Below are 24,421 nucleotides of genomic sequence, written 5' to 3' on the forward strand. Positions count from 1 at the left end.
GTCTCATGGCTAAAATCCCTAAACCTTAATAATTTTAGTGGTTTCTTCTGACAATAAATTCTTTACCTGTAAACACAGAAATCTCTGATTTTTTTCCATTTCATTCCTAATCCAGAGGTGTTCCACAGAACACTGCCCATCTTGCAAAGTTTTCCACAGTGGCATCACCTTGGCTGGAGGTGCTTCCATGAGATAGGACTGAAACAGTTCTTTTCATAATGAAATCACTTTTTCAAGAGTCTTTTATTTTTGTATTTGCTTTGCTCAGTGCACACTAACACTAATGTAATATGGAAACAAATCTTCTGTTGATGGAGAAGATGAAGTGTTTTTCCCATGTTTCCATGGAGACAATCAGGCTGCCATAAATGAACCTGAAAAGCTCTCAGTTCTGCAGAATTTGGCTGTTCTGGAATCATTCAGGTACAAGTCATTCCTAGTCATTTTCACTTGTGTGCTGTGATGCCTTCCAAGAGTCCCAGGCTGATTTCTAGACACTGACTTTTGCTATCCCCATTTTAAATGCTGAAAAAGATAGTGAGGCACAGAGTGACAAACTCATTTATCCCAAGGGATAAAAGAGGCAATGATAGAACAAGAAGACAATGTAAGGGTGTCCTTTCCTTCCTGGCCCATTGACTAGGACAGCCAGTGCCCATGCACTAAGCTGCTAACACTAAGAGAAAGTGTAAATTGGGAATCCTTCCCTGGCATATCGTTTCAAAGAATGTTATCAATGTTCTAGCTTATTCAATAGGTATAAAATCATGGAAACATGGAATGGTTTGGGTCAGAAGGGACCTTAGGGATTATCTTGTTCCTATCCCCTGCCATGGGCAGGGACACTTTCCACCAGAGCAGGTTGCTCAAAACCCCATCCAACCTGGCCTTGAACACTTCCAGGGACAAGTTAATATACTTTATATGCAATAGCCGATAATGTTTGGAGCCAAATTCTGTTTGACTTCTCCTAGAAAATAGGAACTTAATGGGAAAAGTAGAGTTTTTCTCATTTCCAGAACAGAATGTCTTATCTCGTTTCACATTTAAATACAGGCATGAGGAGATAGGCAGCAGCCTGGCTGGGAATTGCTGTAACTGTAACAACATTGACATTCAGTCTGTCGACAAACAGAGCAACCTCATCAGCCTTTCAGAGAATTCATATCCAGAAATTTTATTGCTTGCTTAGCTCTCTACAATGCTGTGTTAGAAAAGAGTTGTAATTATGCATACTGAAATACTGATTTGTAAAACCAGTTTGGTCCTTATTTTTTACTATTTGCTGATGGTATCAGTACTAACAGTGATGCAGTTTTTCTTCTGCATTACCTCTAAAAATAGGCATTAAAAGATATGCTTGTTGTTCAAGTTTTAAAATGAGATTTAATGACAAAAAATATCTATTGAATAATAAAATTTGATTGGTTAAAGATTTTCCTCTGTGAAAAATGCAGAGGAGTTTTACATTGTTTCAATTTTATTTTTTTCTAGTCATAGTTCACAGTATTAAACTTCATTATAGCTTTTAATCAGAGTTGGAAAAGTGTTCAGTATCTTACGAGCTAGCTATCTGAATTAAATCATAGTAATTTTTTACCCATTACTGCTTCAGTTAAAGTATAAATTCCAACAGCTTCAGAAGTATTACAGAAGTGTTTCACAACATACAATGCGACTTCTCTCCAAGCACATTAAAATATATATCCGTATTAATCTGAAATGGGGAAGGTATATCTTTAATTTTGCAGGAATAACTTAAAATATTATTTTCTGAGGAAGGTATAGTCTGGTTTGTTTTCATTGGCCTTGGAGTAAAATAATACATATTAAGTGAAATCCCACTAAATAAATCAAAATTCACTCCAGTGTAACAGAAAGCAGAATAATCTACATCAGTTCACAGGAAAAATTATATCCAGCATTTCAAACTTACCATAGGATTGGTAAATCCAAGCATTCAGAAATCTCAAAGTTAAATGAAAGGTACCTTCTCCTTTTTCATTTATTTATGAAGATTTGGAGTCTTTTGTATGGCTTTGGCATTACTAAATGTTTCTAGTTTTTATTTTCAGTATTTTTCTAGCAGCAAAGAGAATAAAATCCTTCTGGCATTTGGAAACAAACAGAGAGTTCTGTTCTGGCACTGGGATCTGGAGGTTTAAGGGGATCAGGTGATGCTGCAGGGCCCATGTTCAATGACAGATATGCAAAATGTAGCCTCAGCTTCTCACAAAACTAAAACCTGACTCAGTATCCTTTGGCAAGATGTTATCAGCCAGCCCAGTCTGCCTGGGTAGAGCTCCAAGTCTGTCTCTTTTCCTCACACTAATTTGCCAGGAAATTGAACTTAGAAGTCTGAGGGAGGATGTTTCATTGCAGAAGGGGGAAGGCAGGGCTTGGAGGCACCCAGGGAGATGAGGGCAGCAAAGGCTCTCCCAGCCTGCTGGGGCTGAGCAGGGACAGGCTGGAGCAGTGGAGATCACTTGGGGAGCCTGGGGATAGACTGTGTCCTTCAGGGACTGAGAGAGGCCAGCAGGGCTGAGCAGTGGAAGGACAAGGCCACGTTTAGCTCTGCTCTTGTCCCGAGGATCTCTTACAAAAGACCCTGCAGAACTGGGCTCTCCCTGCGAGGCAAGAGCAGAGGTTTCTGCATTTCCTCCCATTCCACCAACTAAAGATTAGAACAGTCTTTTGAAGCTCTCACTTCTATCACAGGAAGCTTGAAGCTGGATCACCTCGGGGGCTTTGGGGACTCTAAACGAGGAGCTGTAGAGCTGCTGTCATTAAACATATGCCAAAGCCCTGTGAGTCCCAGAGAATGGGGTGATTTAATACCCCACTACTTCCTGGAATTAATAATTGAAAGGAACATCAGAGCAATATCCTTCTGTCTGGGGGCTTTTTTAAAGTCTGTTTTGCCTTCAGCTCACCAGGATATGCAGAAATACACCCTCGGGTATGACACATGCAAGCACAAATTATCCCACAGTGGAAGTGTTTGGAATTGAGAGGAGCATCATGGCAGGAGCATTGAACTGATGTGAGTGAGCCATCCTTGCATGTTGGATGAACCTTTGCCTTGAGGGCAGGAGGGTTTTTTGTGAAAAGGGCACCTGGACTGAGGGTTGTGACCGATTATCACATCCACCAGTGGAAGCACATTTCCTAACTTCCAGTTCTGTCCTATTTCTCTTTTCTTTGCCTTTCTTTTTTTTTTATTTCACTGCATTGGATTTCTGTATATTCGTCAAAAAATTTAATTTAAATACCAAGGGTTCTTATCCTTTGCTTCAGACAGGAAATCTGTAGAGTCCTTTGAAGCATCTTCAGCCTTGGATGGCCCTCAGCAATGTCAAAAGTAATTATATGTCAGTTATAAAAAGTGATTTTTAAAGTGGCTGTAAAAATTAAAATAGATGTTTCTGTGCACTGTATCAGCGTCTTCAGCCAGTCAGATGTTAGAGTGCTCCAAAACAAAGCTATACAAAAATACTACACAGGGATGGAGCAAATGCTGACAGTTTGAGATGTTGTTGCCTAACTGCCTTGGGAAATTCCATTTATTGAAAATAATTCACATACATGTTTGAAACATTTGGTAATTAATTTTCAGCTGAATTGATTTCTGTATCCAAACTGCTCTGAGGGGAGAGAGAGAGAGAGAATTAAATATCTGAGATGGCTATTGGAAGATGTGTTCTCTCCTAAACTTGGGGGTGGGCTAACACAAATTTTCTCCCTAATGAAGCTGAATGATTTATGCCAAGATTTGCAGAAACAGAATAAAACCACTGGTGTTATTTACATTTATATGGTGGGTGGGTCTTGGAATCTGTTGTTAAATAACTCTTTGCAAGACCAGAATTATCAGCAATGTCTTCTCTGAGAATACATGTTACACTGGGCTCCAACAAAGGACACAGTCTTCTGAATGGCTATAAAAGCCTGGAATTCCATCCCAGGCTTCCTGGGGTGTCTTGTCCATACAAGGGGGATGGAGCAGTCCCACTGCACTTGGATTAAACCCCACTGACAGTCTAACCCCAGCACATGGGTTGGCTGAAATTTGTCACTATAGCATTGAAAACTTACCATGCCTTCCCAGAGAAGTGCTCTTTAAGTTCACATATATGACCAAGTTCACCTTAGAAAAAAAAACCCATAAATTCATTATGTACTTTAAAGCTGAAGAAGATGGAGAGGATGTGGTATACTTCAAATAACCAAAATGTTGAAGCCAAAACTGGTTTTAGCCATCATGTGTTGAAAACATGCCCTTTCCCTAGCAAAAATCAAGAGCAGTTTGGAGGAATTTTTATTAACATGTTTAAGCTGGCTACATGGCTTCTTCACATTGGCTCTCTGATGGTTTTTATGGAAGCTCACAGTAAAATCTCACCAAGGCACTGCTCAGCTGCCTCAGTCCCACTTTCCCTTTGGCCATCACCATGCTGGGAGTGAACACACAATGCTGATTTGAAACCTTCCCTCCTAGAGCTGAAGTTTGACATTAGATGCCTTTTGAGCTTCATGCTGAGTGGGGAGGAAGGGTCAGAGCCTTCTGCCCACTGCTTGCCCATACCTACTCCTGTCCACAGCTTTCCCATTCAGTCTTTCCCTTGCCTGCTCATTTCCTGACCTCCACAGCCAGAAACTGTGCTTTACTTCTCCTGCCTTCTTGTGAAGTGTAGCTGGAATCAAGTAACACGGAATGATATTGAAATGCACAAATATAATATAATGCATCATTTATTTGTGGGACTTAGCTTTATTATCAATCTCTTTTGTATTAAAATACACACTAGGATCTTTGCATTGAAGACAGCAGGTCTCGTTTTCCATTTCATCCTACCTCTCCCAGCAGATGTTCTTCTTTTCTTGTATAGTCAGAGCAGTTCCAAGGGGATTGCATAAAAGCAGCTGCTCTTGACATTGCATTATGCAGGAGTAATTTTGTCACTGAGTGATCATTGTACTTATTGGCAGGCAATTTTGAAAACAAACCCCCCAATATTTACATAATGCCATTTCTTTTTGATTGCGCAGTTCATTTCAGCTTCACTAAACAGCTACATTTTGAAATTACTCTCTTCCCCCTAAGGAATGGTCATAAAAACAGAATCAAGCTCATAAATCTTGTTGTGAACTAGTTATACAGTTTCTGCAGGATTTCACATCCATTGCTGTGAGACACTGAAAGTATTTATTTGTTATCACCCTTTTAAAGTCAAATGTGTGAAAAGTAAATTTGCTCTGTTGCGATTAACATGGTGACCCACCGGCACAACATATGGAGCTACATTCTTACAGAGCAACTTCTCCCTGTAATGCCATTGACTGAACTAAGATTTTCCTGCAAGTCGTAAGTCTTTTTTTGTAGTGGTAATAAATAAAAATGTGAAATCTAATAGAAAAGTATCTCAAACACTGTTGGTAGGTCTTTGTCCAGAACTGATTTATTTTGCGAATCCACAGCCTCTGGTGAACAGCACAAGGAGGGGAGAGGGAAAGTGTCTTCAGTTCATAAGAGAAGTTCTCTGGTCTGCTGTGTGGAGCTGGGAGAGAAAGAGATTTGGGATGCAGTTGGTGTTTGTAGACCTTTTGGTATTGGAAACAATGTTGTATCATTAGGATATGTTAGGAGGCTGATGCAATCCTACAGTCCCTGGTGTTTATCATCTACCAATTATTTTGGTCACTCTCTGAGATTACCATAGAAGATTTATAGTTTTAAGAGAGAACTTCGGTTGTTCTGCATAATAAAAGCTAGACCAAAAAAAAAAAAAATTCTAACTTCCTTAGTTTTTCCAACACAAAAATCTTCTGAAAATTATTATACTGAGATGTCCAGTACTATATTTCAGTCAGCTGCCTCCTGGGGTGTATCCTTCCTTTGGAGACCAAGTACCCATGGGAAATGCTCAGAAAAGGAAACTCTGGAGCCTGGGTTCACAAAATGATAGGCTAGATTACTGAAGTGGGTTTCCATCAGAGTTTATGTCCAAGTGAAATATTTAATTCCAGTACTGGCTGGACACATACCTCCTTACAAAACTGTTGGATGAATGCTCAGCCATTTTCAGGTGAGATTAATTAATCATACTGGTTTCACCTTCAGACTCAGCCTAAAGAAAATGTGGGAAAATGTTCACATGTCAAAGCCAGGCTTAAGTATTTTTATTATGACAGTGCAGACAGAGCTGAGTGCAGGCTTCCTGACACAGAGAAGGGATGGCTGTAGTTTTCCTTTCAAGCTGATAAAGTAATGTCTTCTTCCCACTTTATTTATATATTTGTACTTTTAGCTTTTCATTTTCAAAGATTTCATACTCATTGCTTTAGGACAAAAAGAACTGTAATGACAAATATGGTTGTTATGTTTCATCTTATTCCCAAGGGTGTGTTCTTCTTCCACTGATGAGCATCTGCTCCTAGTCATGTAGAAATCTGATTAACAAAGCATGATCTTTGATTAGCATATTTCAGAAATTGTTTCTTATTACAAGCTCTCCTTAGGGCTTGTGTTGCTTAACAGTAGGACAACCTTCCAAATGTATTTAACATGTTGAGGAACTTTGCAGACATATAAATCCCTACTTTGAACTTTTATGTTCATACGGATCAGGCATTCTGCATAAGTGGGAAAAAATCTCAAGAAATAACAGTCCACATTGTGGGGTTTTTGCTGTCTTCTGACAAAGCTCACAGTTTGGCTTGTATTTAATAAACTACTGTTTTGAACTGTACGTAAAGACTGTTTGTAATGAATAATAAATGGTGCTTCTATTATGTGTTCCATTTAAGGATTTTTATGAGCTTTTCCACCATGAATGAAATAATTCATCCAACACATCAGTTGCTTTATTTATTATTGTCAACATTATTATTGTTTTCAGATTTTAGAAGCAATTCACTTGGGTATAGAAGGTGGAGGCCTGCTTTGTAAGGAAATGGTGGCTGAGATTTCCAACCACTTGTTTTCCCGTTGCTTTCTTCAAACTGATGACTATTCAACAGTATTTTTTTCTTTTTTGATAGACGATTTTTAAATTGCAAAATACTTAAAAGTTGTATTTCTTTTACCAGTAATTCATAGTGTGATGTTATTTCAGAACTGCACGCATTTTTATTGCCTTAAAAGATCTAAATAATTCCTGAAATGGATAACATTCACCAATTGGAGTAAATTTTACTGTTGAAAAAATGCTAAATATTGTAGCTGTGCATGTCATTTAGACCACGTGGGCCTAAATTTTGTTTCTTATTCATGCCAAACTAGTATTGACTTTCCAGGCTATACCTACATGCCCACTTGGGCAGGTTTGGGCTGCTAGAAAGCTAGGAGCACCAGGCCAGGCTGTGCTCGCCAGCAGCCCAGCGCTCCTGGCAGCTCTTAGCCCTGGGCTGCTAGCCAGTTTGCACAGTGATTTTTGTTGATGCAGCATTTTGCATCAAGAATGTGTCACCAGCAAAAGCAAACAACCTGCATGGGCTCCAGCAACACAGCAAGGCCAGCTGCAAGCGAGCAAGAGTTCTGGACAATAAATTTGTGTGTGGATTTGATCTCTGAATTACTTCAGCCCACTGAAACGATGATGTGTGACCCTGCACACTCCAAGTGGTGCTCACTCATTACAGGCTTTGCAGAAGGAGCATGTTTCACTCTGGTTTACACTACAGGTAGAAAGGCAGCTCAGGAAACTGTGGTTTGCCGTTTCAATCCCTGTCAAAGATCTGCCTCAGTCCTTAACTCAGTCTCCAGTGAGAGTGAAGTAAGAGGATTAAGAAGGTGTATATCACTCTTTGTGTCCTGGGAATGTAAAGGACAGGGAAAGGGATACTTCTCATCTGTCTGGCTTGAAAAAGGCACCAAAAGGAGACAGCAAAATGTCCCTGAAGAGCCTTGACAGCCTTTGGTTTTCCAGTGGGACAGACCCTGGCTCCTCAAACCCTGCTTATGTATTTTCCTAATGGCAACACTTTGAGTGTTGATGCCTTATTGTTTACAATGTAGGAAACAGATGGTCTTTTCTCCTTCCTTGCTCACTTCACCTCTTCTATCAGTTTTAATGGTTTAAAAGAAAAAGCTTTTAACACTTTTGCTTTGTTTTTACGATTTCCCCCTGTCTTGCACCAAAGGCATTCCAGTAAATACATATGCACTAGTGAAGCTTAATTGCCCATCACAAATGTGTAATGGGTGTTAATGTGGCAGGAGCTTGTAGCTGTGGCTGTTTAACCCAGCACAGAACAGCTGCAGCACTTCAGACCCGCAGGAAAACAGAAGAATCCTCTGCTTGTTGGAAATATATTTGCTCTCTGAGAAATTTGGTATGTAGCAAACTGAAACTTCTTGGACTTCAAAATGTCTCCTTTGAAAATTTCTCTGATTGTTCAGTAGAAGTGGGAAATGGTTATCATAAAGGGCAGTAAGAGCTTTATACAGTCCACAAAATGAAACCAAGAGTTGCCCATTTCCAAGAAGGGAGCAAGATGTGGGGAGAGATAGGAGAGGTAAAATGGGATTTGAGGACACTGAAGAGGAACAGGAAGTCAAATCTATGGCAATAGAATGTCCAAGTAGAGCTTCTCTAAAAATCACTTCTCAAACAAAAGAAATTTCCTCTGTCTGACTGGTATGGCAGACACTTTCCTTCTGAAGTGCTCACATAACCATATTTTGAATATTAGTAATTAATATTGGGTGACAATATCTTATTGCTGATCTTTAGAAACCTCTGTTTGCACAAGAATTAATTTAGATACCTTTCAAATAGGACAAGAGCCTGGGCATATTTGCTCTGAGATAGCAACTCATCGTGCTGTGTAATCCCACCTCTGACAGCAATGCTGGTGGTGCAGGTTGCTGCATGAAAGCCCAGCATTATTTTGTTATTACTGCTCTTCTACTAAAGCATTTTAAATATAGGGGATGCTTAGCTGTAAAAATTAAAAATAAGCTCTGAAAATAACATGCCTTTTTTTACAGCATCTGTGAAATTAAATTTATTAGCACTCTGCATTATGTTAGTTATTAGTTAGCTTCTAAAATACTGGTCATTTTGTTATTTGAGTATGTTTGATCCAAACATAGCTTTTCTGTGGAATAAACAGCATGATACAGATTGTTAAACCAAAACTTCATCCCAAAGTCTTGTGTCTGGTATTAATGTGAATGCCAATTAGACTCAGATCACTGCTCAATAATCAGTCTTTAAGCTCTTCATCTATTTCTCTATGTAAACTGCTCCATTTCACATGCAGTCTGAAAACAGCAGCATATACTATAAAGTAGCAAAGAATTGTTCACTCAGATATGGAAGAGTCCATTCTAACCAGTTGTCATCTGCCAGCCAAGAGAGACCTCTGCATGTATTTCTCACTTTCTTTTTTTAATATGTATGGTTTTTTATAGCCCTTGATCCATCCAAAGATCCCTGCCTGAAGGTGAAGTGCAGCCCTCACAAAGTGTGTGTCACCCACGACTACGAGACTGCGATTTGTGTCAGCCGCAAGCAGCTGGTGCACAGGTGAGGAAACTTCCCATTGCTTGGGGCTTTTGTGTCTGTCACAGACATCCAGTATGGGAGAAGAAGTAAAGTGAGAAAACTCCAAAATTAGTATTAAAAATCCCATGATTTTAAAACATTTTTTGAAGTTTAATTTCCATTAGAAAGAAAGAAAAAAACCAAAAAAACAAAACCAGAAGTTTTATATCTATAACTGAGGCTGTTCCAAAAATATGACCTGGAACGTGGTGCATCCTGAGGTATAGACTACACAATTCTCTTTCAGCTGTGGGTGGGGCTTGTCTTCAATTTCTTTCTCTGTTTAGTATGGAAGCAAAAATTTGCCTTTAACACAGCTCAGGTCCCTAAATGCTGTTGTCAGACAAGATCGTAGTTCGACACCTGTTTAAGCCAAACTAAATTCAGGATGATCTGCGTGCCATGTACTAGTACTACATCTCATCTCACTGACACCTGGTTGAGGAAGCTAATCCTGTAAGATAAATTTGTCTTTGATTGATAAAACAAAGTTAATGGTGTAATGTGCATGAGGCAGTGTGTTTATGTTTGGTTTTCAATATGGAATGATCCCTGGAAGGAAGTTAGGAGTCTGCCTATGTGCAGTGCTTACATTCTAATGACATTTTTGGCACTATGTAGCTTACATTTTCTAGTCATGATGGATTGAAACCTGGTTTAAATCCTTGCATTATGTAGTAGCCCTTGTGATATATAGACATAGATGTTGCGCCAAATGCTTTCTGAGTTATTTCCAGTATTTAATGTCCCCAAAGTAGTCAAAATGGTTCAGAGGAATGGTGCAGAGGAATATCCTTTCTTTGCAGAAACCAGGCTGCGTTTCATGTGATCTCTCTATGATTCCTCCACTGCCTGCAGCTGTTTCAGCAAACCTTTGAGTAGCACTGTGACTATGGAGATGAATCAAAAAGTATTGAAAACTTACTTTGAAAATTCTCCAAACAATTTTCAGCAAGTTTTGCAATGCTGAAAGAACTCCTGCTGATGTGTGATAGTGGCACATATAACCACACAGTGGTTTTATTCTCCAGGTACCCAGCCACCCTCTCCTCAGAGGGTAGATAGGTCAAGGAGGGAAGTAACCAGGGCAAATTATCTGTTGATTTGAATCAGTGGAGTGACACCCCCTGAAGGTTTTCATCTTCAGTCCCACAGTGTTCTAGTTTTTCTCTACCTGAGCTCAATACTGCTGTACGTCTGACTCCAGTCAGTAAACACATTAAAAGGGGTGGAGTTGCACCTATTTAAAACCAGTGAAAATCTGAATATATTAGTGTGGGCACATGTAGTAAGAATTACCAAATAACACAGCACTGTTGTGGTTGTTTTGCACATCCACAGTGCTTTTGGGTGCGCTCAGGAGGTTTTTCCATTTCATGCATCATTATCAACTTGCTGCAGTGGCTTTACACAGTGTGTAGGCTCAGCAAAAAGTAATTGAGAGCAGCACCTTTGTTATTGCTGAGTCTCCCAGCCAGAGCTGCACTGGTGTGCCTGCTGGAGAGCTGCACCACAAGGAAGCTGTGGTTTTCCAGGCAGAGTGTGCAGCAAACTCTGAAATCACCAGTGCCAGCACAACTCCATTTCATTTCCTTTCTGTTGGAATGGCTGCATTTTAAACCACTGCAGGAGCTCAGCAGCAGTGTAGAAAATAGGGTTGCATGGAAATGTGTTATTTAAGCTACTCAGACCCCAGGGGCAGTGTGGCCTCTCCTGAGCAGCATCTGCAACCCCCTCCTCTCTGCTCCTCCTCCCCTCCACGGACACCTGGTGAGCAGCCCTGGGTCTTGAATCATGGAATGGTTTGGGTTGGAAGTGATGGTCTAATTCCAACCCTCCTGCCCTTTGGATCTACTGATACAATCAGTTGGTTCCCCAATTAACCTGGCTGTACTTGTAGATTTTTTTCTCTTCTCTTCTTCCTTTTCATATTGATTATGAAAAGAATTGGTCTTCATTTGTGTATTATGTACAATTTAGGGAAAAGGGCATAGCCCAAAGGGAACTTTGCAAAACAGCATCATTTGGATTCCTGTTGGTATATTTATCCATGTTAATCATATGTGGGTTTTTTGTATGTATTTTCTTGGAGGGACTGTCACAAGCAGAAAGATGGGAGAACCCAGACAATAACAGGGGAAAAACACTGGGTAGTTTGTTCATTTTTGTCTCTTTCTCCATGGGCATTAACCAGCAGCTTTTAGTACTTCAGAAGTTAAGGCGGAAGATGTCTGAGAGGTATTTCAGACAGATAATAGAGTTTTGTCAGCACAGCCTCTAAGGCGTTTATAGTACAAATTGGACAGTACATTTAGAGAAAAGGCAGGACTGAGTTGTAATTGAAGAGTCTGAAAAAAGATAAATTTGGAGGTACCTTCTTGTATGCTTAATAGTCCTTGTGCTAACGGTAGAGTCTTATGAAATCTTTGGGGTGGATTAAAACCCCTTTCAATTTGAATCTATGAGGAAAAGTCTTTATTAGTTCAGTTTTGCATGAAATGCTGTAGTTAATATCTCTCAAAGTTTTCTCATGCATTTTGAGTTCATAATACTTTGTGCCATTTGTCTCTGCTGGTGCTGATAGTGCAGCGGATGGGAAGGAAAGATGTCACTCTTGGGCTCTTTTCAAAAGAACAGAATGAGAAGAGAGGATTGATGTGAAAATAATGGGCATATTAACATGTCCGGGGTTTACAGCTTTGTTCAGTCCATTTGACTGGAAACCACCAATTAGTTCATCACTGCAGTGGATGTCACTCACAGAGGTAATCACACATCGTCTCTGCTTCTCTGCTGTGCCTTAGAAATCCACCTTTTTACTCACTATTTCTTCAGGACTTTTAAGGATAATGCTGCTGACAAAAGAGTCTACTACTGAGTTTCTCACTTTTTTTTTTTTTTTAAGATCTGGACAAGTTCCCAGATAAAACATCTGTTCTTCTAAATTACACATCAAAACCTTGGTCTGACCAGCATGGCAGTGTTGGCAACTACACTTATCCACAAGGAGCAGACAAATCTCCCTCTCTTTTTTACAAATCCTGCAGCTGATACACTATTTCTGGTTAGGAAGGACCCTGTTCAAAACAAGTCAAGTAAAACATCCCCATATGTGAAACTCAGCATTTTCATAGCACTGCCCCTGTTTGCCAGTGGAGCGCTTTAAATTGTATCCAAAAGGGGGAAGCAAAGCAATCTCTGCCAGGAAATCAGTGACCCACCTGCTTTGGAGAACTGCTGGGAGAATTACAGAAAAATCTCTGACCACAGCAAACGCACTTTTAGGGGTTTACTGAAAAGTTGTGAGCATCAGCAAGGATTTGAAACAGTGTTACTCCTCAATGTCTATGATTACATCAACAATCACCTTTTAAAAGGTGATAAATATAGGGCCTGTATACCCAACCCTGTTTTGCTCTCCTCGTTTCCTTATGCCTGCCTGTCTTTTCTCTTGCTTGCTTCACTGCCAAATGGTGGTGAGGGGTTGGCACAACACCAGGGGCTCCGCTGGGGGTTACAGCTTCCTGTGCTGAAAAAAGAAACCCATTTCAAATTTGTTGGATTTTTTTTTCCCATGTAACAATACAACCATATTTACAAATATGTGCAAACTGGTTTGAGTTCTCTAAATCTGACCTTTCCTAGGTAAAAAAAAAAAAAAAAAGAAAAATAATTTTTTTATGGAAAACCTTTTATCCACCTCTAATGCTGAGTATTGTTTAATCTACTGGCATAGATTTTTGCTTCAGAAGAAAGAGCACTGAAATACTTGATTAAATACACAGTCACAAAACCCTACAGATTGCATTAAGTTTCTTTCAAACAAAGATATTGTACTGGGGAAATTGCCAAAATTTAGACTTATTATTCCCAAGGGTAGCTCTGACAGAATCTTGGAGAGTTACTTTAATCCTCAGTGACTGAAAGTTCTAGACATGGACAGGATTGGGTAAATGTTTGTTGTTTGGGGTATTTTGTTGTAAGTTGTTAACTCTAGTGCATTACTCCGTAAAGACTATTTTTCTTACTAATATCTAATCCCTCACGCTACATTGCACAGTTTAACTGTGGCTCATGCTGTTTGTCCAGAAAGAGAAATGAGAATCAGGAAAATCAAAGAGAGAGGGGCCTTTGAGGTCACAGCCAAGTGCAGCATATAATGTGATGTGCAAGGGGTGTGCAAGTGATGTGTGCAAGTCCTTAGAGGAAACTTGAAAGCTTTTAAAAGCATTTCATCTCCAGATTGCCCAACAACAAAGCATGCCTCTACTGCAGCGCACAAGCTTGGGATTTTGCAGCAGACAAGTTACACACACATGGAAATCAGAAATGTTTGTTTTGCTATGTGGTCCAAGTTGCCTTTTAATAAGACAGAGAGCACATGCTGTGATGTGACATCAATCTATAAGTGCTCAAGGGGACCACTGACTATTAAGAGGGAACAGCATAAGAGTCTGGCACTATCCTTTATTCCCCATTACAGTTATTTCTAAAATTTTGATTATGAAAATTATGATCTAAGCATGAATTCCCAAAGGTTAATGGCTTTTCCTCCAAGACAGTCTCCATCAGTAACTGCCCGGGATTCAGTCCAAGGATGTTTGAATATTGGAACAGCACTCACTGGTTTTAAAAGCAGATATTACTCTACTGAACAGGATCATTTGTAAACTGTAGGTCTCATTCTCCAAGTGGTCCATTTCTCAGTTTCAGCTCTGCCTACATTAAATTGCTTTTAACTAAAGAGACCGTGGGGAGAGTCTGTGGAATGACTGCTTTTCATCCCACACGATGATATGAGCTCATTCGGTTCTGAGCCCTGAGAGTGACCTACTTGCTGCCAGGGGTTTCTGCACAAAAATCCTCCAGCTGATTACTTTCTGGAGGAAGCTGGCTATGGTATTTCCTCTCAACAGACAAGAAAGAATTCATGTTCTTTTTAGGCTCTTTTTTGGCTTTCTCCTCTAGGTATTCTCTTGACTAAGGCAAATTTGAAAACTCAGAGGTGAAAGACCCCTGTGCAATTAACAAACTTATGAAAGATCCTTCCTTGACTTAAAGTCCTGCAGTTGTCTTTAAAGCTGAATTCAAATAGGATTACTGACTCAAAGCAAAATGTGCCCAAATTTTACACCATACGTTTTGGTATTTCTATGAATTTCCAAACTTTCACAGAAAAATGAGCACATGAAAAGTAGTGGTCAGGCAAAGCACAAATATCTCCCGTGGGAATTACACAAAATTGTTACTGATAGCCTGGACTTCCTGCATCCCAAGGCCGGTTAGCCACTCTGCTCTTCCCTCCGCTGAAATGGTTCATGCTTCATCAGCTTTAGAGCTCATTAGAGTAGTGCAAGGTGATGGGCTCTTACTGGGCATGAGTAATTTTTTAAATATATGATAATGCGCAGCCCTTTTGCAATGGATTTCACAGTGTGTCCTCAGCCCTGTCTGCATTGGCCATACCAGTAGATGAACTTGTTCTTGCTGTCAACAGGGGATTTAGTGTATTTTGCTCACAGTCACCAAGCACCATGCTGCTGGGTGAACATCTAACTGCTCAGGTCATTGGCTTTTACCCTGCAGCTCCTGTTTCACTGAGCTCTGCTTTACCCTGAGGGTGCTGCAAGCACAAAGGAAACACAATGGTTATTGAGACAATCTGTTGCTGCATTGCTCCTTTCAGAACAGTTTCAGAGCACCTAAATACCTCTGGGTACCTTTGTTATCATCAGAACATTTTTATATTTAATAGAATGAGAAAATAACTTCTTTTTCTCTGCACTTTAATTAACACTTATAAATAGTTTTTGCATTTAAAAATACTATTATTGAATGGTTTAATACCTCTTTGTAATAGTCCTGCTCTTAATATTTCTAGCTGTATGCTTTTAGCAGTATATAAAAATGGACTAGAAGTAACTTCTTGGATCATTAAGTCTAATCCCTCTGCAACAGTATCAAATAAACTTTTTCATAAGCCTATCAAGTTCTGTCTTAATGAGAATAAGTATTTTTGCCTCTTGTACTCCATTTGGATGAATCCTGAACATCTAAACCTTTCTGGATGGAAACCTGCTAATTATCCAGCCTCAATTTATTCAAATCCAGCTAAAACTTCTGGAGTTTTCCTAAATGGTTCCTCAGTATTTATTTTGAAATCTTGACCTTCTATGGTTTTGCTAGATTTGACAAATGTTCAAAGTCTTTTCTTATAAGTGAAGCTCTCTTAAAAAGACATTCCTCTTGCCTGTTTCAGTTTTCCTTTGTAGCAGAACTCATTGGGTTTGGCTGCTGAAATCACTTAAGAAAGAAACCCAAAATTATCACTTTGTCTTCTTTCTGTTTAAAATTTTTACACATCTTTGGTTTTGCAATGTCTCTGAGCCACCACTTGTTAAGATTTTAATCTTATTTCTGAAATTATTCCCCTCTTTTAAATGCCTGTTCTATCCATGTGTGCTTTAAATCTCTGATTGTTCTTCCTTCAGCCCTGGTATAATGTGTGCTACTTGGAAGTTCTTATTCCAGGTGGGCTTTCAGTGGAGCTTTCTAGAGAACAGTTCTGGCTTTGATGCTTTGTGATCTCTAAATTGAAATATATTGTAAATATATGGGCAATTTGCTGCTTTAAACACTTCTACATAACATAACATTCTATATTTGTTTCATCTTCAATAGAAACATACACTAATTACTTTTCTCTGTAATCGAAAACTTTTCTTAATTAACGTGGTAACAAAAGGTGGGGGAGAAAGAGTTTGAAATAAATGCTAGCCACACCTAGTTCAGCATTACATAAAACTATATATAAAATGCAGTGTTTAGAGCTCTGAGATCTGACTAATAGGTAAGCTCATGTAAAATGATGAAAAATGCATGTCTGAAAGTTAACGTGTGAATTTAAGTTTGTGCAGCAGTTTCATAGGAAACACAAGCCAGTAGGAAAACTCAAATATGTGAAAGGTAAAGTAAGGGCAAGATTATGTTTGTTCTTCAGTGGTTTTACTGTCTCTGTGGGTTCTTTTGGAGAGTGCAGAATTGGTCACACATAAAGTTGATGTAGCTCTTACCAGCTTGTCAAGAGCTACCATCCAAAGCTAAGTTGGCATCCAGAGTTCCTGTTTGCCTCGAGATATCTGGAAGAAGGCAGAGCTAAAAGTTCAGTCACCTCCTCCATGGCATTTGTCTATTCCTGACTTGGATTGTGAGCTGTTGATAGCATAAGGGATGTTGGCTTTTTTGTTGTTTGTAAAGCTCCTCTTGCTCACTTTGAAGTGAGCAAGAAATGAAAACAGTAATTGGTATAAATGTCATCTGCTTGGCAAATGTCACGAGATTTGCCAACAAATGAATAGTGAACAAATGAATAAAATTGGAAGGGATTCACTGCCTTTGAATCCTCATTCTCTAAGAACTTTTAGAGTTCTTTTTAGTTTTTTTTAGGCTTTGCATATGGAGTAGCCTCATAATTCTTGGATTTTCAATGCTTTCTCAAACAATTTTCATACATCTTCATCCTCACTGTTATTAAAATACAAATTTTGGTTGGTATATCAGGAGGTAGGATCCAAAAAGACAGTTCCACAGCTCTCTGGATCACTGTCAGCAGCACTACATTTGGCCATTGAGGTCACATGGATGTATTTTTGCTTGAGCTGTTGCCTGACTTTCTCTATGACTACATTAATCCTCACACAACTTGGAATCTGCAATATTTTAGGATTTGCCACAGCCCAGCAAGTTAAAGATGTATTTCCTGACTCACCTTCTTTGTATTTTTAATGAAAATCTTAACCATAGAATTACTGGATTCAAATTTGTGATAATATCTAATATGTGCATGTATTTTTTCTTTTTATCCCTATCTTAAATCTGTTGAGTAATCCAGTCAGTCATAAATTATTATTTAATATTCACAAATGACCTCCAATGCACTGAAAATTATTCTGTACTTATACAATAATCTGTTTACTGGCAATTCTAAATTTATTGCTGGTTTTTGCAGTAGAAGCCCCAGGACATGAGTGTGTTCAGTGGAAGTCTTTTTAGTGCTAATAAAAGGCATGGTTTTGTAAGATTGGGACTGATGTTTACAGTAAAGGAATTTTATTAAAATTTTTCTTCAATTTCCAGCATCCCATGATATTGGAAAAAATATTGCACATGCAGCATTTAAAATCTGCATTTTGGTAAATGGCATTATACATTCCCATTGCAGTCAATATTACAAACAATACAATTTGTATGAAATTTGCAAATTAGGCCTTAAAAATACTGCATTTCATTTAATGCTGGCCAGTTTGCTGCTCCTTATAGCTGTGTGTCTTCAATATGATGCACACTCAACACACACAGCTTTTAAACCTACTAAAGACTGATCTTTATTGCTGGCAGAACAGTTCTGTATTTCACTATTGCACTGCTGAGATTTGCCAGTTATTGCTTCTAAAGCCTTTCCCTGGCCATGAAAGGCAACAATAACAACAGGCTGAAATCCTAATCAGTTGGGTCAGACTCTTCTCCACCTCTTGCCTTGAGTTCTCACAGTTTCCTACCCAACATGTGGGGCTCTGCTGAGTGAGAAGCTTTGGCTCCTCCAAAGCTGAGAGAGGTTTCCAGCAGAGTTCTGCTAAATTTCACATTTCCTTCAACATCCTTCATTTCGGGCACAAAACTTCACTAGGAAAAATGATGAAACCATGTCCAAGACCACCCTAAGGAATTCATCAACAAGCTTTCATTTTTGACTTAAAGCTTGCAAAAAACTTACACTGTGAAGACATTTCCACAGAGGTTTGCCAGTTCCAAACTACATTAACAACAAAGACATGAATGTCAGCTAAAATATGAAATTGAAAAAGGTAGTCTTTGGTGTTTGATCGCTTTCAGAGCCATGCACTTCCATCTAATGGTACACTTTTGAAAGAAATAGCACATGAAGACAATAAAATGGAGCTTCTGGCACCAGTCATTTTCTTATTTGGGGCAAGTTATGTTATCAAAATTAACTTTTAATCTATTACTTCCTGCTTCTTTAATATTTTAATTTCTATCTTTCTCTTTTCATTAAGTTTACGATTGCCTGCTTAGTGCTCTGCCAGAGCTCATCAAGAGTTCAACCTACAGATTTTCAATTTAGTCATTTTATATCAGATTGCTTCAACCAATGAACCACAGATAACATTATGTATGGACATGAGCCACCAATGTTCAGTCTGTTCAAAGCTCTGGATGTAGGCAGTACTAATGATAATTAGAAACCAACCCAAAATATTTTGCTTCTTTAAATATGTCTGCTCAGGTATCACTTCTGCTTCCAAATTACTTATAGAAGGGTAATGCTGTGCCATTCACCTTTAAGGCAGAAAGGGTAATACCTTAGCACAATTTGAAAAAGATATTACTTCTATCTCTAGGTTCAAAGCAGTCTTGTATGATAATTTAATTCCCATGAGCATCTTCTACGTGTTAAGAGGTGGGGCAGAAAAAATCGTGGACATCAGGAAGGCATCCCTGCTCATTGCAGGGGGGTTGGACTCAGGGATGTTTTAAAGGACCCTTCCAACAAACTGTTGGATGATTCTGTGATGTCTTTGATCTGTATATTCATTCTAAGCTGCTTAACTTGCTACAGCATAGATCTGTCTAAAATAAATAAAGAAAGAGGAAACATATCATGATAGATTCCGTTACATTAATGGAGCATAATTATCAGGAAACATTTCTACAGATCTGTGCTATTAAATCTTTGTGGAATAGCAAGGGCAGGAAGATTAACAAGTTTTCAAATTAGTTAAGAGGGAATTATCAAGCCTTCATTTTGTTATCAATTATTGCATTTATGTTCTCTACTTTCTCAATGATATCCTAAAAGATTCATTGCAAGCAAATACAGAATGTTCAGTGACTGCAATTCAAAAAGTCAAAATTTCTGGCACATTTCACAGAGTTGTTTAGTTAATTCCTACCCCAATTAGTCTATTTAAAAAATAAAATAAAAAGGACAAAAGCTTGCACTGCAGTCAATGTAAAATTGCCACCTCTATGAAATCAAATACTGCAATTAGATAAAGTACTTAAAACTGTGGGGGTTTTAATGTTCTTGGATTAGCTCTTAACTTTGTAGAAGTATCTATGTAGCCTTTGCAGTCTCAGTTTGCACTGAACTCCCTGCTGAGATTTTTTTTAACATTGGAACATTTTGAGAAAGTGGAAATAGAAATAAGCTTAAAATGAAAACAAGCTTTCACCTTTAAGCACTGAGTGTTCTGGAGTCTTCTGACAAAGTGTTTTTTCTGTCAATTCAACAAAACATTTTCTAGGAGTGTAAAGAATAGTTCTTGAAAAGAAAGTCTCTCACCTCAGAAATATGAGTGGGATGGCTAAGAGACCTTGAATGTAGAATGTAAAAAAGAGACGTTCAAGCCTTGTCACTCAGAATAGTCTTTTGGATCTTTTGATGAGTGGTTATTGACTTTTCTTTCCCTGAAAGTCTCAAGGTTTTCTTTCTTTCCCTTGGTGTTAACTGGAGAAAGGATTTGATCTCTGTTAACTATGCAAAATTCGCCCAGTAGCCTGATGGTTGTGGCACTCAGCCGGCACTCGAGATTTACTGAGTCTGTACTGCTGTTGTAAGTAAAATCCACTGCCATGACTTTCCAGCACACCTTTGAGAAGTGGTGCCATCAACATCTCCTGTCTTGATGTGACAAATTTATTTCATGTTAAGCTTGTGCAGAGAGTCAGTAGCATATAGTGAGCCCCAAATGATTTGAGTATTCAATTATCATTTGCACCTAGAGAAAATAAAACATTTTCTTTTGTTATTATCTCTAGGGACAGAGTATGACTCTGCTCCTGGAAAAGTGTCCAGAGACATTTTCTCTCCTCTTTTCATTATTTGGAAGTGATCCAGCATTGCTGCTATCATATTTTATTTCTACAATGGCAGATATTAAACACACCGTATTATGATTTCTGAAAGATGAAATACTTTGCCCGAGTCTTCACTGGTTTCTGATGAATGCCAACTACTAAAAAACATCCCTGGTCTCCTTTCTTTTCCATTTTCTGGGACAGTATCTTTAATAAGTGTATCTTGCAAAGTAGACTTTCCCAATAGCCCTCAACTTATCTTTTTTCTGTGCATACTGAAGAACAGGCAATTTCTGTCATTATCTCTCTTCATATTTTTCCGGGGAAAGCAAATGCTTCAGCATGTTCTGAGAACTTGCTCCTACACCTGCAGGATTCAGGAAGAAAAAAAGCTCACAAATCTTGTGAACACTTAGTGATGTGATCACTCTAATTACTGCAGTCTTTTGCTTACATTTTAATTCCAGCAGCAAAACTTGTCATGAAATAAATATTTTCTGCCACTGTGTTTTTCTCCTGTCTAGGTCTGCACTTTGAAAAGAAATTATTTTGTCCCTTAGTGAGGGCTTGTGTTATCTCACACATCTGAATAAACACTCTCCCGTACAATGTCATGCAGTTTTAAAATAAAGAACAATTCTGTACCTAGAGGCTCTTTCGCAACCGTGTCAAATTTCAAAATTATGTTAGTTTTCCAAAAAAAGAAAATACATCCACAGGCTAAAGCACACTGTGCACTTCATTGAAACCCCAATTATTTTCACTGTATTTTTATTTGTCCTTCGAACCTAAACTATTGTGCTGCCAATTTTTAAGGGTGTCATGGAAGGACTGTCACAACAGTTTTTATTGGGATTAGAAGATTTTTCTAGTACAGCCACAGTTCTGACCCAGACTGAATCAATAATCTGTAAATTTTTCAAGTAGCAACTCTTCTAGAAAACAATAGTTTTGTATAGATCTTGCTGAATATATTTCAACTACTGAAATTATTTCACTTCTGCAAGTCTTCACAAACTTTTTATTAACAACATTGTCCACATTCAAATTTAACATATTTTGTTTGGGATTAGCATTCAACCTGTCACCAATGCAGAATGCAACCTTATAACTTCAGATTCTCTTGCAATTTTGTCAATTTTCTTCTGTTTCCCATTTTTCTTTCTCCTTTCACTGACAAAAAAATTTTCAGCCTTTCAAGTTTTTCTTGCTTACTAATATTAGTAAGAAACAATAGTCTGCTTAGTTTTATTATTGCAACTGCCACTGTCAGCTTTATTATGATAATATCTAGAAAAATGTTCTTTAATATGTATGGGAAGTGACAGTTGGGAATTTTGCTTCACTGATTTATCTGGCCTCTAGCTTTGATCACCATGCAATCCATCTTCTTTTATGAAACAAAACAAACCATTCTAATTAGTTGGTTGTTACAATCAGTGATCCTCAACTGTGGAAGACTAATTAACCTTAGTAGTAAAACAATGTAAGTTTTTTTGTTCATTTGTTTAATGAGTTAAGAAGTCAGGAGAACAGAGTTAGTTAAAAAGAGCTGAAAACACAAATAAAGACTCCAACCTTCTCCTCCAGTCTGGCATCCAGTCTCTTGCCTTGCAATTCAGCAGATAGAAGTACAGGAAACTGACACGTCCTCTGCTTCTTCTTTCCTCTCTTTTATAAATTCTGTATTTGTACCTTATTGGCATTTAAATTGATGGTGCATGTTGAACAGAAAGGACATTTTATAGTTTTGTTGCATAAATTATTCTGTCCATTATTCATTGCCCAATGTTGTAATGTGAGTGCCACTATTCTGGACAGCTCTAAAGCTCTTTCAACTCCTTTGACAGATTTTTGTAGTCCAGTTTACCTGCAGCCCAAGACTGCCAAGCTGAATTACACCATGGTCATTCCTGCTTAGCACCTCATCCATAGTTAATTTCTTGAGCCTCTGTGTTTTATCTGTGTATAAATTTTTCATTTGCAACAACACTTTATCTTAGCAAAGGAAGAGCTCAGAAGTCTGGGAGTTTTGTTAATTAGTTCCTTCATTAGTTCAGAAATTTTTGCTTCATTTTGAACCAGCTGTCTGTGTAACAGGTTCATAGTCCTTTTATAAACGCATATGGATGAAACACAATAAGAGTTTTTTCAGTTCATAATGAGTTTCACCCAGCCCTTCGCAGCACACCAGAAATGTGAGTGCTGAAATGGAAAGCCTGCCCTCCTCACAGCTGAGGAGACAACAGCTCTGACACTGACACCCCAGGATCACCACCCAGATGAGATAAATTCGCTGTAGATGCTTGTCAGGAAATACAAGCTGAAGTTTCAGAGTTGCTGATAGTCAGTGTTTAGAGGGCCCTCTGCTAAATTCCAAACAGTAGAGGAAAAAGTAGGATCTGAAGCACAGTTATCAATACATAAAACAGCCTTACCGCTGCTATCCTGCAGCCCTCAGGGAAGATTTAACCAGCCTTTGGCTTCCTTTAGATGTAAGGAAATGGACTCATGAAGGAGTTATCTCAGAGCATGTAAATTAGTTTCCAGCTCTGGAAACAAACAAACTCATATTTTGTATTCTACCTTTGCAAATATGTCCTTCCCTCACCAAAAATATTATTTATTTATTAGGCCTAAATGTAAAAGACATTTGTAGCCTAAGTACTGTACAGACTGAAAATAAGAGAAGAATAGATTGTAAACAAGTGAAATGTGAAAATGGTTGCTTAGGTGATCTGAAAGAATTTCAGGAGGAAGATATAAGACAGAGATAAATTCATTATTTCCTCTTGGACATCGTGGAAAGCGGAAGGATAATGTCCTCTGGTTTGCATGTGGGAACGGGAGAATATAGTTAAAGAACAAGTCCAGATAACAAATGTGATGACAGGGAAACAGCAGCTGAAAAAGAGAGAGGATGATGTGAGAAGAAATACAGTATATATTTGGTCTTGACATACAGCGCTTCTAATGTGGACAAGATGTTCCTGAGAGGAAATGGCAGTAATAGTGCAAAGAGATAGAAGGATAAACCAGAGAAGTTTATAAAGTTTCTCAGACTTCCAAGGACTCAAGTATAGGAAGGTAAAAAGACTAAACTATTACAGGTAAAGCACCAAAATGACATTGAGATACCATTTAGGGAGAATATAATACTTAATATGATCCATCCTAGCAGAGAGGGAATGAATAGGTAGGAGTAGATGGAGAAATAACTGCTTCTCCAAGGGGCCTCATTTTTGAGGTTGAGTGAAGCAGAAATTTCCAAAGTAGGAGGGGAAAAGTGTGAGGAAGAGGTGATTGGGGGCAGGAAGTCAAAGCAAAGCAGTCAGGCTGAAAGGCTGGAATCAAAATGGTTAAATACAACAGTGAGTAAGAAAGGACACTGCAATTTTTTCACAATTTTATAAAATTTTCCTTAAAATAGCTGACCAAATCTTGGGAAAATAGGGCTAAAGGAGAAAGTCAGAGAAGCTAGTCAGGCAGAAGGTAGACCACAGACTGTAGGATTTGAGAAAAATATTTTTTGAAGAAATTCAAGAACATTTGGGGAAACATAATAGCATTAATTTGCAGTGATAAAGAATTAGTGTAGTCCCTAGATTTCTACCACATATTCATACCAGCTTTAGAAAAACTGTGGAAAGAATAATGATAGAGTCCAAGGAATCAACAGTGAGTAGCTGAAGTGAAACTTGGGTGTCAAGAAGTGATGGCAAGTAAGGTAGCATATCCTAAACCAACAACACCCAAAACTGATTCCTGTGTCATAACTCAACAGCAAAGTATTTAATTTTTTTTTTAACAAAACCTGGTAAAGTCCCAGGTAATGTTGTGCTTTCTATCTAAATATGACCCTGATTGAGTCTTAGTTTTTCACAGAGTAAAATCTACTTTTGAGGAAGCTGCTATAAAATACTGAAACTTTCAAAAGTAGAAATGAGTAGTTACATTACATTTTAATGCCACCTTAACCTCCATGGTAGAGG

The 24,421-nt window shown here is 38.4% G+C and overlaps 1 protein-coding gene across 1 annotated transcript in view; it reads left to right on the forward strand.

Moving 5' to 3' along the window:
* Positions 1-24,421, forward strand: part of SPOCK1 (SPARC (osteonectin), cwcv and kazal like domains proteoglycan 1) — a 268,898-nt gene that overhangs the window by 143,930 nt on the left and 100,547 nt on the right. The window contains exon 4 of the mRNA XM_085073585.1: positions 9,419-9,533. Coding sequence (XP_084929711.1) covers positions 9,419-9,533 — 115 coding nt within the window. The remainder of the gene's footprint in view (positions 1-9,418; positions 9,534-24,421) is intronic.

This window comes from Lichenostomus cassidix, chromosome 13 (assembly GCF_008360975.1).
Source record: "Lichenostomus cassidix isolate B80296 chromosome 13, HeHo_3.0, whole genome shotgun sequence".
Classification (NCBI taxonomy): domain Eukaryota; kingdom Metazoa; phylum Chordata; class Aves; order Passeriformes; family Meliphagidae; genus Lichenostomus; species Lichenostomus cassidix.